Source organism: Pholcus phalangioides, unplaced genomic scaffold, assembly GCF_987345545.1.
Source record: "Pholcus phalangioides strain wild (caught in Gottingen) unplaced genomic scaffold, Ppha-v1.0 ptg000010l_1, whole genome shotgun sequence".
Classification (NCBI taxonomy): Eukaryota; Metazoa; Arthropoda; class Arachnida; order Araneae; family Pholcidae; genus Pholcus; species Pholcus phalangioides.
In genome coordinates this window covers 36836829-36854040 of record NW_028301603.1, presented here as the reverse complement: position 1 = coordinate 36854040, position 17212 = coordinate 36836829, and the positions used below count along the sequence as shown (strand labels likewise).

Here is a 17212-nt window from a genome sequence, read left to right as displayed (position 1 = left end):
GAACATTTAGAGATCACTAATGCGGCTCAATAGAGGACTTATCAGTAGGGAGAAAATTCAGGTGCCCCCACAAACTGGGGAAAGGTTTTTCTCGTTTTTGGCACACCTAGTAAGATGCCATCAAGAATATTTCATATTTTTATAAAGGGTGGTTGATGACGTAAGCATAATTTAAACCCCCCCCCCCCCCCACCTTTCATCAAAAGTCAGCAAATCCGAAACTCCCTTTCCCCATCGATGCTGACGTAATACTTGAATATTCCCTGCGGGCCACACCAGATGACTCCGAGGGCCACAGGTTGAGCATGTATGCTCTAGATCAGTGTTTCTCAACGTCTGGGTCGCGGCCCGGGCCCTGACACCAGTCAAACCGTATAGTGTATCTATAGCTCCTGACATCAGTCAAACCGGGCCGTGAACGATTTCACTGTCTCAATTTTCACCATTTATTCCCTATTAGCCGTGTGTATGACAGGGCCTTCCCTTAACAAAAAAGAAATCAACCGGGCCACGGGCTTCCAAAGGTTGAGAAGCACTGCTTTAAATCACTCTCTTGGATATTCCCATGCTTACTGCCATTGTTTTGCTCACTCGCATGCTTGCATTGCTGGATCTCTTTAATGTCACTCTTTTAATCCTTCGCATTGTGTAAGTCACTCTTTTGGTAGCTCACAGATAAGCCAAGAGATCCCGCCCACCCACCCCCCCTTCCCCCGCTCCGAAATTACTGTCCTGGACTAAAAGCCCGCTTAGCAAATAGCGTATCTATAGCTCCTGTAAATACGCCATTTTCTGTCTATAACAAATCACCCATGTATTGCACTAGTGACACGTACTAAAGCCACACTATAAGAGTTAAATAATTATTTATTCGACTTATACATAAGACGAAAACACACAGATCTTATAAAATACAAATGTTTTCGCATGTACATGTAACATGCGTTGAAAAGAAAACCGTAGGAACTAAAGGACTAGTTAAAGCGATGCTGTACATTTTACATTTTTGATACACATGCGATTTGTGCCCGACAATACAACATACATATCTTTGCACGCTGTACACATTCGTACAATATAATTATAATAATTACACTGAGATCAAAGAAAAAGCATATCGTTGAAATCTTAGTTATTTATGCTGCTATACGTGTACATTCGAAAGCTTCTTCAGCTGTAGAGGGCGCTGCTGAGCCTGAGCTGGAAGTCCTTGTAGAGGAGTTTGCCGCCGAGGGGGACGCGTTTCACGAACATGTCGATGGTCATGAGACACAGGGCCTTGCCGTTCATCAGGAAGCGGTCGAGTTGGACAGAGGGTAGGCGATTCGCGGTTATCACGTACTGGACCCAATAAGCTACGTCTTCTCTGCTCCATTGGCGAGGATCTGGTGTAGAATGGGGGAAAAAGATTACAGATCAATTATTCAATCACATCAATATAAATATTAGTTAGAAGTTCAGGATCGCATCATATTCCATGACCCACTCCCCGACTTCGCAACATGCTGGATCGTGGAATCGAGAGCAGGTTTTTATAGCTCTCACCCTGCACCCATAGGCGCCGGAACTTAGAGGGCTGAGGCACTTTAAGTCTCTCCCCCTCCCCAATAAATTTTGTAAGGGGGCTGAGGCCCCACAATAGTTGCAGAAAAAAACAATGCGATGCACTTTCCCTCTCCTGCGTACGTAGTTGAGCAACACCCCCTATAGATAAGGCCCTATATGGGGTGTTGACTTGAGTCTCGTATATACGAAACGATCAGCAACTGACAGCCCCTAATGTCGGCGCCTCTGCCTGCACCTAGGCCAGGACTTGTATTATACTTGTATTGTTCATAATAACATTTTGCTGTGTAAAAAACTTTGCTTACAGCACGGGGGGGGCACAACCTCCGGCCCGCGGGGCAAATGTGACTCGCTGAGGGGTTTCTTCCGGCCCGCGCGAAAGGTGCTCCGGTAAAGAAAAAAAGTATAAGTTCAGTGAAAGGCTGGCCATATTTCCTTCGTATAAAAATACGGGAAATCAGGATCCATACGGGCGATCGCCAATTATCAACAAAAAAGAAGTTGTTTGCCAATTACAGCCAAAAAAATTGTTTTTGGCTGTAATGATTTGTAATTGTCTTTGGCAGGGAAGTAAGGTTGTCAATTACATAGCAAAAGAAATTTTCAAGGGAAAGTAAAGTCGCTAATTACAGCCAAAGAAGTTTTTCAAAGGAAAAATTGTAGCCAATTACAGTGAAAAAAAAAATTATCAAAGGGAAGTAATGTTGCTAACCATGGCCTAAAATTTTTTTTCAAGGGAAAGGACCCAATATTAGGGACCGAAATCGCCAACGGTGGGAAATATATATATACACGTATAAAGTAAAACTCCTATTAACGGACACCTCTTTTTTACGGCCACATAATAATTTCCCCGTGTATAATAAAAGTATGCTTTTCAAACCCTTGACTTTTACGCACGAATTTTTTCATCTTACAAGTGCGTAATAAAAAAATTACAAAAACAAAATAATTACGAAAATAATTTGTGTCCGCAAAAGAGAGGTTCTTTTAACTGTATTAATTAATTATGGCAATTGGAGGTGATAATTATCATCATATAACTTATTATCTCACACAATCCTTGAAAATTCAGTCAAAAAATATAAATTCAAGTGAAATTCGTTGTAAATTGGGAAAACGGGGCATTTTATAAGATAGCTGGGACGGCCAAAAATTACGAAAATGTCCCGTAAAATATAGGGTCATACAGTGTGGTCACAGTATATATTTTAGTTTCTGGCTAACGAGCAGCAGAAATACCACATATCTGGCCCGCGGACTAAAAACGCCGTGCACCCCTCCTGGCCTTAGAGGGTCAGTAAAGGTCAAGGTCGCAACTATTGGTCAGACAAGATAGGAATGCATTTTGGTACCCCTACTACCGGATGCGGATCCAGGATGGCCACTAAACTGAGTACTAATTGCGTATGTTCGTAGGAGAGAACACGCCGTATTTTACCCCCTGAGACAAATTATTCGGCTCTTGGGAAGGGTGATCACCGCCCTCTCGGATCTGCGCCTACCGATTACTTACACTTGTAGAAATTAGGAGAGGGGCAGATCCGGCATCCCTCTCCGGGTCTGGTAACCGGGGAGTTGAGTTTATATGCTCCTTTGGACACAGTAATGCGTGTAGGGCCGTCTGAACAGCACCGTAGGACCCCGGACAAAGGGACATTCTGGGGTGGTCCACCCCCCCCCCCCATCCGCCTTTACCAACCTGAAAGTTCTTGCTTTCTCCAATTCACCATATACTTGGAAAATCATAAAACCACATACATGCTTTTGTCACGAGGCCTCTTTTGCACTTGAGGCCCTTTGGCCGTATCTGTGTTAGCTCATGCGTTGAGAGGGCTGCCTGGATGTGTCCCTCCCCCTATAATAAGAATTTGATAAACAAAACGGAATGCTAGGCGTGGATCCAGAAAGAGGGGGGCGGGGTGGTAACACCTCTCAAGGTGCCAGATAATATGGGTGAAATTGGTCGGATCTTACGAGCTTACACGTGATCAATCAATCGCTCACTCGACAGATCACACTGGATCCGAGCCTGACGGTGAATCGAAGTGATTCCAAGAATTGCCATTTCAGTCAATTTTTGTTGCCCTTGCCATTTGCTACTCGGGACCCTAAATTTTAAGTTCGAAGCATCCTAGACTACTCTAATTTGGGAGTATTTGGTAACCCCCCCCCCCCCACCAAATTCTGGTTGAGGCCTCACGTGAAAGATTATCTGGATTAGTTATCTGGTCCAGGGCTTGACAAATCTCAAACGCCAGGTCGCCACGGCGTCTAAAAATTGATATTGGCACCATAGGCTTTCTGTATGTGATTAGCAAAAAAAAAAAAAAAAAAAATTGTGTTAACCGCTTTGCTTACAAGCGATTGGCAAGAAATTCAGATGATCTCTGACGGATCGCCGATAAATATGATAACCTTGTTCTACCGTAATGGCATGTTAGAAAAAGTAAGGAAAAAAAGTAGAAAAATAAAAGGAAAAAAATGAAAAGGAAAACTGTATATTAATAAGATAGAGCAGATGTAAGTATATTTCTCTTTTCACCCTCACCCCTACCCGTTCTCTTTCCCCTACACACATATATAGTAGAAGCTATTTAACCTTAGAGTGGAAGCTTTCTACTTCCTCACCACGGAAGTAAAAAGAACTACTTTTTTTCTTTCACGGGGTTGCCAAAAAAGTTCCGTGGCGATGAGGAGAGAGGAAAGAAAACAGAGCGACTTGTTTGAATTTATTCCACTGGCGTTTGGACGCAATATTGCGTCCTTGAAAGTGGTTAAATAGAAATATGCCAATCAAAAAAAAAAAAAAGGATAACTAACTCACCTTTTGGTAAGGTCATTTCGCTGACATCTCCCTTGTTGTTATTCGTCCGAAGATTGCCCTCCGTTTTGGTATTGCTCTTGTTATTATTATTGTTACTAGCGTATCGCCAAGCTATTGCCGTCGGCGAGAAACAATATGGAGAAGAACGCTGAGTCTGGTTTTGGTTCTGCCATCTGTTGGCGGAGTAGACGCTCAGGGAGTTGAGACCGCGACACGGGGAAGCAATGCACGGAAGAGCGCAGCAATCCGTCGGATACATCTATAGATAGAAAATATATGCATTGTTCAATTAATAAAAGCAATAAATTTGCATTTTTTTTTGATGAATCAATGAATTTGCTGAAAAATGTTATAATTACTTTGCTTTAATTTTTTATCACGTACTGCAATTTCCCAGAATTCATCAAAAAAAAAAAAATCGAACAAATTGTCGTTTGATCAATCAGAGAGGCGTATTTACAGCGGGGAGGGGTCCTGCAAATGAATAATTGGTCAAGAAAGTCAGCAGAATGGGGAGAAGGGTGGCAAAATTTGTTTTGACCACAGGCGGTGAAACCATAAATCCGGCTTTGCCTGAGTCAGGAGAGGGGACTAAATCAGTGAGTGACCTAGAGAGTTTGCAAGCATGAGTGACCTATAAGTCGCTCTTTTGTTCTCCTGAACAATGTTATCACTAACATTGTTCAGGAGAAGAATGAAGATAAGAACAATGTTCACTGACCTGGTGCCTTGCTCCCCAAGTCCCTTTTTTTGTCATCCTCATGCTTGCACATACTCTATATAGTCAATCTTCTGGTCACACACGTGATTGCAAACTCTTTTGGCCATTTACTTATTTGCAAACTAGTTCACTGACTTCGTCGCTTTTCCTCTAGGTCACTGTTTTGGTCGTTGACTGATCTGGTCCCTTGCTCTCTACATCACTCTTGGTCACTCCCATGCTTAAATATTCTCCAACTCTTTTGGTCACTCGCGTGTGTGCATACGCTATAGGTCACTCTTTCAGCCAGTCACTGACCTGATCCTTAGCTCTTTGGGTCACTCTTTTGGTCGTTCACTGACCTGGTGCCTTGCTCCCCAAGTCCTTTTTTTGTCATCCTCATGCTTGCACTTACTCTAGTCAATCTTCTGGTCACTCACGTGACTGCAACCTCTTTTGGCCATTTACTTGTTTGCAAACTAGTCACTCATATGCTAGAAAACTCTTTTCGACGTTATTATTAACGTTTTAGACGTTATAACCGCCCTACCACTGTAAATACGCCTCTGGCAAGCCTCGACTCACACCCCGAGAACCAATGATTGTACGTAATACATCTGCCGGGAAATTGAATCCATTGTTCGAGAAACAACACGTACATATATTAAAACTAGAACAAAAGGAAACCGACAGGATACGGATGCAAGTGCACCGCCATGTTGGAAAAATAAGCGCGATTCCGAAACCCGAGACAAAACAATTAAACGCTTCCTCTTTTGTCGCATCCCTCTGCAGCAGCTGCCATCCATTCATTCATTGACGTATATTGAGCACGAACGACCAAGAACCCCCCCTACAAAAGCCACCTGGACGGAACTCGATGCCTCTCCCCCTTCAATATACATTTCGAGGGCAGGCGGAGAATGAATGGTAATGAATGGAAAGATACGCGGCGCAGAAACCTGTGTGCGCGCGCGCGCGTGCGATCGAGCAGTGGCACACGCAAAGTATATGGAATTAAAAAAAGGGGAACCACCTGTGCACCACCTCTCTGGTACGACAATAACAATACGAGGCCTCCTTTAAGGAGAGAGAAAGAGAGTTCAGCATGTGTTATATTACGCACTAGGCTGGCTATACACCAACAGGCCTATGACAGATCAAATAGCCATTACATAAAAAGAATGGACGGATGTTGGGTGCTCAAGGGGGCCAAAACGACACGCGAGGAAACGGATACCTATAATTTAAAAGTTAGGTTTTATTCATCGGACACAAACTGACCTAAACGAGGCCCCTAAAATGCTGACACGCCTTTGGAAATCTCACTGTCCTTCACACTTTTCACACTTTAAATTATAATTCTAGCATAAAATCTCTTGCGGCGCGCGTTTTCCCTCAGCACTGTAGAGAGCAGTGTTTCTTAAACGTTTTTCAATCCCGCATCCCCAGTGCAATTCGATCTACTTTCCAGCACCCCCCCCCCACCCCTCGCTTGAATAATATGTTGTCTATTTGTTAAAAATTCATTTTTTTTGTAATTAATTATCGACCATAATTAGTTGTTACAAAAAATTTTATCTTCAAGGGCAATTACGAAACTATCTTGTTTGTGAAAAAATGAGCACAAGTACAGCTGTCATGTACTTGTGCTCTGTACTGATGCATGAGCTGTACAGCTGTGAGCAACAAAGTTAAAACCACTGTTACACGTCAGTGTTTAGTGAATAAATTGTAATTTTTCATAGTAATGTTTTGAAATTTAGTTCTTTCTTTTGGAAGAAAGGGGCTACCCGTATATTATCACTCATGTTCAAGCGATTTTTGGTTTTTGTTTTTTATCAGTAAAAGTTGCCTTTCCCAGTTTTTGGAAATGGTTGCAACTGAGCGCACAAAAATTGTTCTAAACCAAAGTTTTGAAATTCCATTTGAATACGCTGACTCGCATTTCAATGAAATAAACTTTTACTACATCAATTACCATCTTTCGTAAAATTAAGGTAAAAAAATAGAAAGAAATGGATCTATTATAGCTAACAAAGAAAAAGAAATGCGAAACCGTCTAAAAACTGTGTGTAAGTGTGTCTTTTAAATCCCTTCAAGTTGGGAACTTTCAAATTTTGCGTCAAAACTCCTGATTAAAGACCAGTGCTTTAGAGAAGCGTTTCTCAACCGCGCCGGGCATGAATGAATGCCAGGGTCTCTGCCACCGCACTTATCCCGTTGCCGAGATCTCTTCCAGTCCAGCTTCGTGGCAGAGTCTGGAACAAAGTGAGTGCACCTAACAGTCTGAGTGTGGATCTCTCAGACTGTGAAGAGACTTGTGAGTGAAGTGTAATGATTGAATATTTGTAACGTTGTAGGCCTGTTGCTCTCTGTGGTGAGACTTTTTAACGGGGAGATCGGCTCGCATTCGCACCTTGAAGTTGGGAACCACAGAAAACCAACTTCAGCCGACCACCACTGTGGGGTTCGAACCCGGATCCTCGCATCGCGAGTCCGTCACTATAACCACTCGACCACCACAGCGGCAACCCGAATAATTGGCCGTTTTCTATTTCCCCATTAATTTTTCCGTTAGTCGTGTGTTTGACCGAGCCTTCCACTTGCAAAAGTAAATGAAACCAATATTTGATTAACGCTGAAATTTTTTTAATGCATCTGGTTAGAGACTACGGCTGTTTCTCTTGGTAAGCATCCGTCCCCTTGGTTACTGTGCATGGCACTTTGAACACAATATCATATTGTGACATTATGGACAACACTGATCTGCCCGTACTGAAGTAACCCGGCATTACACATCTTTCACTAACGATTTTTTAAACTTCTGAATTGTCATCTCACATTCTTGAGTTATTTCTTTTCAATTCACTCTGAAGTTAATTCTTTAATTCATCCTGAAGTCATTTCTTTCATTAATTCTAAATTTCATCACTTTTTAATTTATTTTAAATTGCCATCTTCTTGAAAAATCACCTTTTCCATCAATGAGATGTTTTTTGTTAGTTCTAAATCTTCACTAATTCTGAAAATATCTCCTCCATACATGTATGCAGAATTAATTTGTTTCTCTTATCATCAACCGTTGCTGTCCCAAGAAGAAAGAGCTTAGGCAATTTTGCCCATTAGTTTCTCTTCAGTATAAAATCCTTTTTCCTCGTTAATTGTAAATTATAATGAATTCTGAAATCATTTATTTTATCAATTTCTGTTTCATTTGTTCACATTTCTGCGCACCTTCAAAAGGGGTGAGAATTGTTAGGTGTGAAGAGACTCCAAAAAGAGTCAGCTCGAAAATATTTCCAGAAAAACTTTTTCAATTTTTCAGGTTGTTCATGTTTGCTTGAACGTATGAACAGCATTTATATGATATATCTGCGATTTTATTTGGTAAACTTTATGCAGAAAAAAATTTGCAAATATTGTGACATTTAAAAGTACTGTGACTTATTACGAGTATTTTTTTACTCTAGCTCTACTGCTCTCCTCCCTGTTCTAACTTTCTTCATCACATTACAGATGAAACTATTCTACTGTGTCTATTCAAATATCTTTTGTTTTCTCTCGAGTTTCATTTTCTTTTAAACATTGCAAAATTTGTAATTAATTGTTGACCCTATCTTGTATAACTTCATTTAAATAATCAGAGACAAATAAATTATGTTATGTTACTTTAAGACTGTTTACTCCGTTGGCAGGCGATGTTGACAACATGTGCGTGGTGCTCCAATAAATAAATATTGCTGAGGGCACAAAATGAGTGTTTTCCCCTCTCATTTCATTGCGCAAATTAAGATTATCACGAATTTCCTCAAATTTAATGGGTGTCTGGGAGAAGGGCATGTGCTGCATTTTTTCCGAAACTTTTTTTCGTTTTCTTCATGAAAGAAGGTAAAATATGATACGACAAACTCCACTGTAATGGTTTTTAGTGTCCAAAACAACTGCTAGACTACCTGAAAATTGGAAAGTGGAAGAAGTGTATATGACAGTTTCCCAACGTTTTTCGTCCCATCACCCCACTTCTCCAAAAAAAATTTTTCTCCCATCGCCCCCAACGCAATCTAACCCATGGGATCCCATGTTATATCCTCAACTTCTACCACCGCCCCCTAGAACATTTCATCACCCCCCCCCAGGGGGCGTTAACGCCCACGTTGGGAATCATTGGTATATGACTTCCTCAAGCGATTTGTTTTCAGTACAATTTTGAAACTACTAATAACGTGTTCCCTTCTTCCACACAGACAGCCATTCAATTAATAAAATTCTGCTCGGTTTTGTGGTAAGTATTATCACATGGGTTTTCGCACTGGAAGAGTACATACATAGAAGAGATTATATGAGCCCCTAATTGAGCTAGGATTTTTTTGTTGTTGTTCAAATACGGAGGGGGAGGGGCGGTTGCTGAGAATATTTCATTGGGTGCAAGTGATGGAGAACAAAGGCAAATTTCATGGAGAAGACGAAAAACCTGTTAGACCATAGTTTCCCAACCTTTTTTGTCCCATCGCCCCCCAACGCAATCGAACCCATAGGATCCTACATTATACCCGTAGCTTCTACCGCCTCCCTGGAATATTCCATCGCCCCCCAGAGGGCGTTAACGCCCACGTTGGGAATCACTGCTCTAGACCATAGTCTCCCAAACTTTTTGTTCCATCGCCCCTTTCTTCACTTTTTTATTTCTCTCATCGCCCCCAACTCAAATAAACCCATAGGATCCTATGTTAAATCAGTTGGTTCTATCGCCCCCTTGGACCATTCCATCGCCCACTTTGGGAAACACTGTGTTAGACTAATGAAGAAAATTAGATTTTTTTTCCCGGGAATACAAAGATTTTGGCCGCAGAAAAGTATGTAAGTAAAACATTGTTTAGGGGGAGGGGGATAACTTTCACCAAAAAAGATTGAAAGTGGGGGAGACGAGATTTTACCAGGGTAAATTTTAAAATTTTTTAAAAATTTCTTCCAATAATGTTTTTCAATTCTGATCATTTTGAAATTTTCTAAACTAGTCTCAGCAACTGCTTTAAATTTAAAGTATTTTTTTTTATACTTGAAATTTTATCTGAATTCAATTTTCTATGACTTCAGAGATCTAGCTGGTGTTGGTAAAGTCCTGATTTGAAGGATTGAGCAAGTTTTGAGTTAGAAATATGATGAATATATGAACTTTGGAGGCTTCTATCAGAGAGCAGCATTAAGTTGAACTTTCCGGGGGAAGGATTAAAATGGCTTAGAGCAGTGTTTCCCAAAGTGGGCAACATAAACCATTGTATCGCCCTGGGGGTCCATGGGGGGTGGTAGACGTGCTTTGGGTTTAACATAGGATCCTATGGGTTGGCACATGAGTTGGGGGGTTGCGATGAGAAGAAATTTTTTTTGAAGAAAGGGGCGATGGAACAAAAATTTTGAGAAACTGGCTTAGAGGAAAAGTTGCCTAAGGAAAAAGGTTCTATTGCACAAAATTTAGCAATAAAATTCTTGAAAAAATTGCATGTGAAGTACCCTCCATCATCTTGGCTGCAAAAATTTTAACGAAGTAAATTATTTCTTCAAAAAATTCTTGAAAATTTGAAAAAATGAAGATTTGCTGACATTTATGTTTTATGTTTTAATGCATTTTTTGAATATTAAAAATGCAAAAAAAAAAAAAAACATTTTGAAAGAAGAATGCCAAAAGATGAATGCTCGGGTCTGGAAGGGTTAAAACCAAGACAATTTTCACCCCCAAACGCGGGTTGAGTATTTTGCTACCGACATTTTCTATTCCCACGTCCCAGAGTTATTCCTCGAAATTTGTACACCGGGACATATGTAACAGCACAAAAACCGCGTTGCGCCAAGTCGGAGGGTATAAATGCCACAGCAAAATATGTGAAATTAAGCAATTCTCAACCCGTTTGACAGAATTTCTGCAATTTAGATGCCTTCCTCAAATATATATTAATTCAATGGCTCAGAAAGCATTTGAGGGCCCCCGGGCCCTCGAATTCATCCTTTATCAATCTCTGCGATGTGGACCGGTAACTTGAAACAATGATGTGCCTCCGGATACTCATGATCAGATAGTGTCGTATCACTGAGATTTCTCTAAAAGTGCTCCGAAGTACGTATTCGGGTGCTCTTCATCGCTTGGTTTCTCACACTAATTGGATCAGGATATATCTCTTTCCCACCACACCAACCCCCGCAATCGAAAGAGATCGATCGATTGTTGTTTGTCTTTTATTCTTCTCGGCCATCCAACCAAAATTACAAGGCTCGATTGTTCGATCGACAGTGGGCAGAGCGAGTCGTGTCCGAGTGGACGGAAGAGCGACAAATAATAAGGAGCCATAAAGACATTTATATTTAAAAGAAAAAAAAGGGTCATCACCGTCGTGTGTGTGTGCATGAGAGGAATGGCTTCCGGAGCAGCACCTCTGGAGCAAAACTTACGATTGTGTATTTGTGTTTGTGCGGGGGATGACGAGACGGGGGGGATGACAAATGACATCCATTGTTGGAGAAGGTCACGAAACCGATGGCGGATGACGACCGTCAAGGAGATATTATATTCTCCATCTTTTAAACAACCAACCGACTTCCGTAAAGGAAAATGATTCGGATCAAGAGGTCGATTCACTTCAAAAGAGATTCGTGCACAACAACAACAAACACGAGCATCCTGTTTACAGCCGGGGGGAACCTTCTCTCGTCACATCAAGACGTGTCAGTGACACTTTTTTTCCCCCATCAGGAATAAAACTTGAAACTGGGGCGGAACCACAGTGTCTCACGAATTTCACTCATTTTCTGTTTCCCCGATTCTTACTCCAAAAAAGACGCATCAGGGCGTTAGGGCAAAGCTCACCCCCATGACTCGGAGGCCAAATGTGGTCCTCGGCCATGATGTGGCCGCGGTGCAGAGACATCACTTGTGTTGCTCGTGACATATTCACAGATCACTTACATGACCCAGCAGCACATTTCCAGATCAGTAAGCGACCCTAGAGTCCCTGGTCCCCAAGTCAGCTCTCCATGTTCCGGATTCTAGGCAGAATTTCTGGGGATGTGGCCCTTGGACTCATCTGATGTGGCTGGTGACAAATAATGAAATCACCCAAGTGGCCCACAAACAGTGGCGGATGAAAGTCAGTCGAGGCTCCAGGCGCAAAATAGAATATTGAGCCCCTTAAATTGGAAAAAAGTGTGAAGTTTGGGTTTTTCCTTTTAGAAGTCGGGGTCCGGGAGTGCGTCCGGTGCACCCGCCGTTAAATCCGCCTCTGGCCACAAAAGATTATCAAATCATTCAAGTGGCCCGTGGTACATTTCCAAACTACTTCAGTGGCCCATTTCCACATCATTTAAGCTGCCAACGGCGCATATCCAGATCATTTAAGCGACCCCAAGCACATCTCCACATCACTTGAGCGACCCGTGGCATACTTAGAAATGAAAGATTAAAAAGTTGAATTTTTCTTAATGGTAAGACATGGGTGAGAGATAACTAGCATTCCTAATATGTTGACATTACAGGACATTTGGATGAATTAAATAACACAATTCAAGGGAAAGATAAGCTATTAGCACATACCATATGCATGATGCGTTGACCGCAAATTAACATTTTACTGTTAATTAGATTCTTAATAATTAAACTAAAACAATTAGCGGCCCACTTGAGAGATAATTTCGAAGCAAATGGTCCACGGTCCAATTGAGTTGGGGAGGTGACCAGCGCCGTGTCTTAAGGCCGTGCCCGGGTGGTCCTCCAGAGAAAAAGGGCCTCACAAAAATGAGATCTGGTTGAAATTTTCGAAAATTTGTCTTGTACGGCCTCAGAAAACAATCACTTGGCTCGGGGGCCCATGATGTTCTTAAGATGACTCTGGAGGTGACATCCCTGCTTTAAAATAAAACAACTGAAAAAGAAAATTCACAATCAAAACTAGAGAATTCTCGAATAATTTTCTAGGGAAAAATGGCGGCTTTTTCCTTTTCTGCAGTTCACGGTGGTTTTCATCAGAGTCCTCTTAACAGCATCATGGACCCCCGGGCCAAGTGATTTTTCTGAGGCCCTACAAGAAACATTTTCGGAAATTTCAAACAGATCTCATTTTTGTGAGGCCCCCGGGCCGTGCCCGGGTGGCCCCATGACTTAAGACGGCACTGGTTTTCATACAACTCCCAAGAAAAACGACGGGCTTTTGTGAATTATTCATACTAACATAGGTATTATCTCTCCCGCTTTCTAATTTCAAGAACAGCGTAGTGACAAATACTTCACCGGAACATTTTAGTATACGATCAGCAGCTGAATATGCCAATTCAGGAAAATCCAACGCCATGTTTCAGTCCTATTCTGTCCTGGTAGGTCAGAGGATGCTCAAAAGACATCATAAAAATAAACGCATTTCCTGTTAGGGTCAAATCATGCTCATGCCACGTACAAACTTCTAAGTTCTTTCAATAGGAAAGGCTCACACCTCGTGCTTGCTTCGTATACCTATGTACATACGTAGGTATGTTTTTCTTTTCCTTTCAGTACTTCCTACCATCAGGTTATAAAGCTATGTTTAGTGCGAGCGACCCCCTTCCCCCCTCCTGTATATCATCCAAAGATATATACACACACACCTCTTCCGGTGACTTCTTTTTTTTTTTCACCCCGTGGCCCTCAAGGAAATGCAGGTAATATCTGGGGCATCCTACAGGAGGAGGGGTAGGATAGAAGGCCTAAAGCGAATAAAAATATACACTGCCTTGTGAAAAGAATAATAATAATAACGAAAAAAAAAAGGAAAGTGAGATGGGCCACGCAGGTACCGGCCTATTAATAACATTCCCTCTCGTGCTTCCATTCAGGTGAATTGCTTGTGGGGTGGGGGGGGGGGATGCGGCTTTCTTCTGTGCACCTTTTGTGAAAGGCTCGCACCCGTTTAGCGTTTACATCCGCCCAGAAGACTTTTTTTCAACCGACACCGCAAGCCAGTGGTGCCCAACCCGGTGTCCGCGGGCATAGTGGGGACCTGACAGACAATTCCTAGTTGCCCGGGAATGACCATCAACTTGATATGTTAAAATGGTAACAACTGTGTTATCATTAAGATGGGGGTAGCCGTTTTGACAATAAAATTGGATATCTGAAGGCACTGCCATCACAAAAAAAAATTACAAATGCGTCAGTAGCAGGACCGGAACTGGGAGGAGGGGGGGGGGGCAAAGAAGACAACTGCTCGGGACGGGCAGAATTTAGTGGGCGGTGAATTTTAAGTGGGGAAGCAAAAAAACGCCGTTATAAAACCATCAAGTATTACACTGGACGGTGGCGGCAAAAATCACGTTTGCCCTCACAGAAATCCTAGTTACGACCCTGGCCCGTCGTAAAAGAAGGTTCTACTAGTTGTTTTCATAGTCTCATGTTAAAAATTTCGGAATTTCACACTATAGGGACAAACTATTGAAGCTGAGACTTAGTTCATTTTTTCTTTCAACACTTCTAGATTGCATTTCTTGACTTGTAAGAATTGTTGGAAATGTGACTCTTAAAAGGCCGTAACGGGGGTGGGGGACTTGGGGGTCTGCCCCCCCCCCCCCGAAATATGAGAAAATCACCGAAAAAAAGATGGCCAAATCTATTGTTCTATCACTTTGGTTCCCCCCCCCCCCGAACGAAATTTCTGGCTACGGGCCTGAACTATTACACTACTCATATGTGAAGCGATTGAGAGCCCTCCACTGGGGTTGGGACAATGGCCCTTGCCTGGAGCACCTGGTGGATTTTGTAGAATTTCGGTCAAAATTTTAACCTCGATCCGAAAAAAACAACTCCTGGACCCTTTTAGCAACCCCTTGCAGATTCCCGAAGATCCAGTCCTTTTTGAACACCAATAATTTTAGACATAGAAGCTGGAACTTAGGAGCTGAGACCATTTCAGCCCCCCACCTCCCCGCAATAAATTTTGTCAGGAGGCTAAGCCGGTCCCGCTTGAGACCCCCCTCCAATGGCTTTCATGAAAGCGTGTCTGATTTTAGGGTATCTGATAGGGTTTCGATAATCTAAGTTGAATGGGGCAATGGGCATCTTAGATTATCTGAGAAACAATAGAAAACACATAAGAGAGAGAGAGAGAGAGATTTTTACTTTACTTCCAAAGGAAAAAGGCTCTATTAATCTTTGACCAGGATTTTTGGTGGAATTCCAAGTTAAGGCTTTCCAGAACGCAGGAGGAACAACGTATAATGATTTTACGGTAAATACGTACATGAAGTAAAAAATTAGGAAATAGAGCCTCATCAACCTCCCACTTGGTGGAGGGGGCCTCGATTTGCATACTTTGTCATTCAAGTTGAAGTTAACGTTTTAATTGAAATATTCGTTTATGACTCGATAAAATGATTCGTTATGTTGCTTTCCTTCAGTCCTACTCAATGGATCATTTACGGGGGGGTGGGGGAGAGCAGAGGTGGATTTAACTGCAGGCCCCGACTTCTGAAGGGCCCCGTAAAACCCCAATTTTCTTCTGCGCTCGGGGTCTCGCCCAACCTTAATCCGCTTCTAAGCGGGCTACAGTCCAGGGCGGCCAAGTAATTCATGGTCAAGAACATGAAATAAAATCGTGAGAATGGCGGCAAATTTTGAATTGCCCGCAGGTGGGGAAAAACCATAAATCATCCTCTGGTCTTACCAGTTTTGTTCCCACAACTCATAGGCTTGACCAATACCTCCCGGATACTACGTCTAGGAGGTATTGACTTGACAGGGCCGTCCTCAGCAGTGAGAAAACTATTTCGGAGGCCCATTTACGGAACGCGTAATTTTCACTTATTTTTTGTACTTACAAAAAAAAAACCATTTTTTTTTAGTTGAAACGCAACCGCTTTGTTTCATTGTAAAGAAAATAAATGAACATTTTTAAGAACGTTTATTGCGTGTATTGTGTGTGCGGGACCAAGTGAGGGCACACCTGTCGTACATCCCTAAGGGCGGCTTAATTAATTACCGACTTGGGCTACCAAACTGAATTACTGAACTCGAATTCGTGAAACAAAACGAGTTCTTAGTGAGAGAAAAAAAAAAGACATGAAAAGAAATGAGTTTGGAAATTCACAATTTTGAAATATTCATCTCTACTGTACTTAAATAGTGTTACCCGAAAAATGTAATTTTGAAGAGTAATTTCATTCTTGTGTTAAGTTTTAAGAGGGTATTTTTGTGAAAAAAAAGGGTATTTAAATGATAAACCGAGAAATAACTCTTTTTTTGAAAATGAGTATTTTCACTCCTCAACGAAATTCGGAGGAGCAAAATTGAATTTTGATGTGTGAATCACGCAATCATTGAGATTTGTATTAATGAACTAGATAAAAATATTATATAAATATTAATATTATATAAATATTATATAAATATTATATAAATATAATTATATAAATATAATTATATAAATATAATTATATAAATATAATTATATAAATATTAATATTATATAAATATAATTATATAAATATTATATAAATATAATTATATAAATATTAATGGTACTTAAATTATAAATTGTGTAACATGAAAAAAATTAAAATAACAGCAAATATAAAAATTCATTAAGAAAAATAACATTAAAAATAAGAAAACATATTTATATTCGAAAAAATTAATTGGACGAAAGAAAAATATATATTTCAACTCACCTTTACTACTATAAATAGATCCTACGTTTAAAAAGCACAGATTCTTTTCTTTAAAAAAAACCACAAAATTTCCAAAAATTTATGAAATTATTGCAATTCAAAAAAAACACACGGATGTGAAGAAGAAAAACCTTATGCCATCCAAAGTGACAGTCAGAGAGAAGAGACCGCACGTCCGACCTTTACGAGAGCCGAAGCAATGAATGATTATTATTATTATTGCAAACCTAGAGTCGGGGAGGAGGAGGAGCGGAAATCACTCCCTTTCCCCCTCTCTCTGGAAGAAGCCATTTCCTGTTTCCGTTCTGTAATAAGAACTCTTCTGAGGGAGGGAGGGAAGAGGAAAAGGGAGTAGGTTCAGTGAGACGTCACGTGGTCTTTCTTTCTCTTTATCAAATACACATACCGGCAAAAAAAAAAAGAACAAAATATTCAAAAAG

General features: G+C 41.1%; 1 protein-coding gene across 2 annotated transcripts; it reads right to left on the bottom strand.

Moving 5' to 3' along the window:
- Positions 1-849: 849 nt before the first annotated feature.
- Positions 850-16977, bottom strand: edl (ETS-domain lacking). 2 transcript variants are annotated; one of them, XM_089238190.1, is made up of 3 exons: positions 16773-16977; positions 4394-4652; positions 850-1385 (listed from the first exon to the last, which is right to left on the bottom strand). In XM_089238190.1, the coding sequence occupies exons 2-3, from the start codon at positions 4650-4652 to the stop codon at positions 1171-1173; spliced, it is 474 nt and encodes a 157-aa protein (XP_089094316.1). In that variant the 5' UTR covers positions 16773-16977; the 3' UTR covers positions 850-1170. The 2 variants fall into 2 exon arrangements, with proteins under 2 accessions (XP_089094316.1, XP_089094317.1); XM_089238191.1 differs by lacking the exon at positions 16773-16977 and adding an exon at positions 5412-5434.
- Positions 16978-17212: the final 235 nt, after the last annotated feature.

Coding starts and splice junctions, on each gene's coding strand:
- edl (XM_089238190.1), bottom strand. CDS start 4,652: ATGTATCCGACGGATTGCTGCGCTCTTCCGTGCATTGCTTCCCCGTGT. Junction 1,386..4,393: donor CGAAATGACCTTACCAAAAG/GTGAGTTAGTTA, acceptor ATTCTACACCAG/ATCCTCGCCAATGGAGCAGA.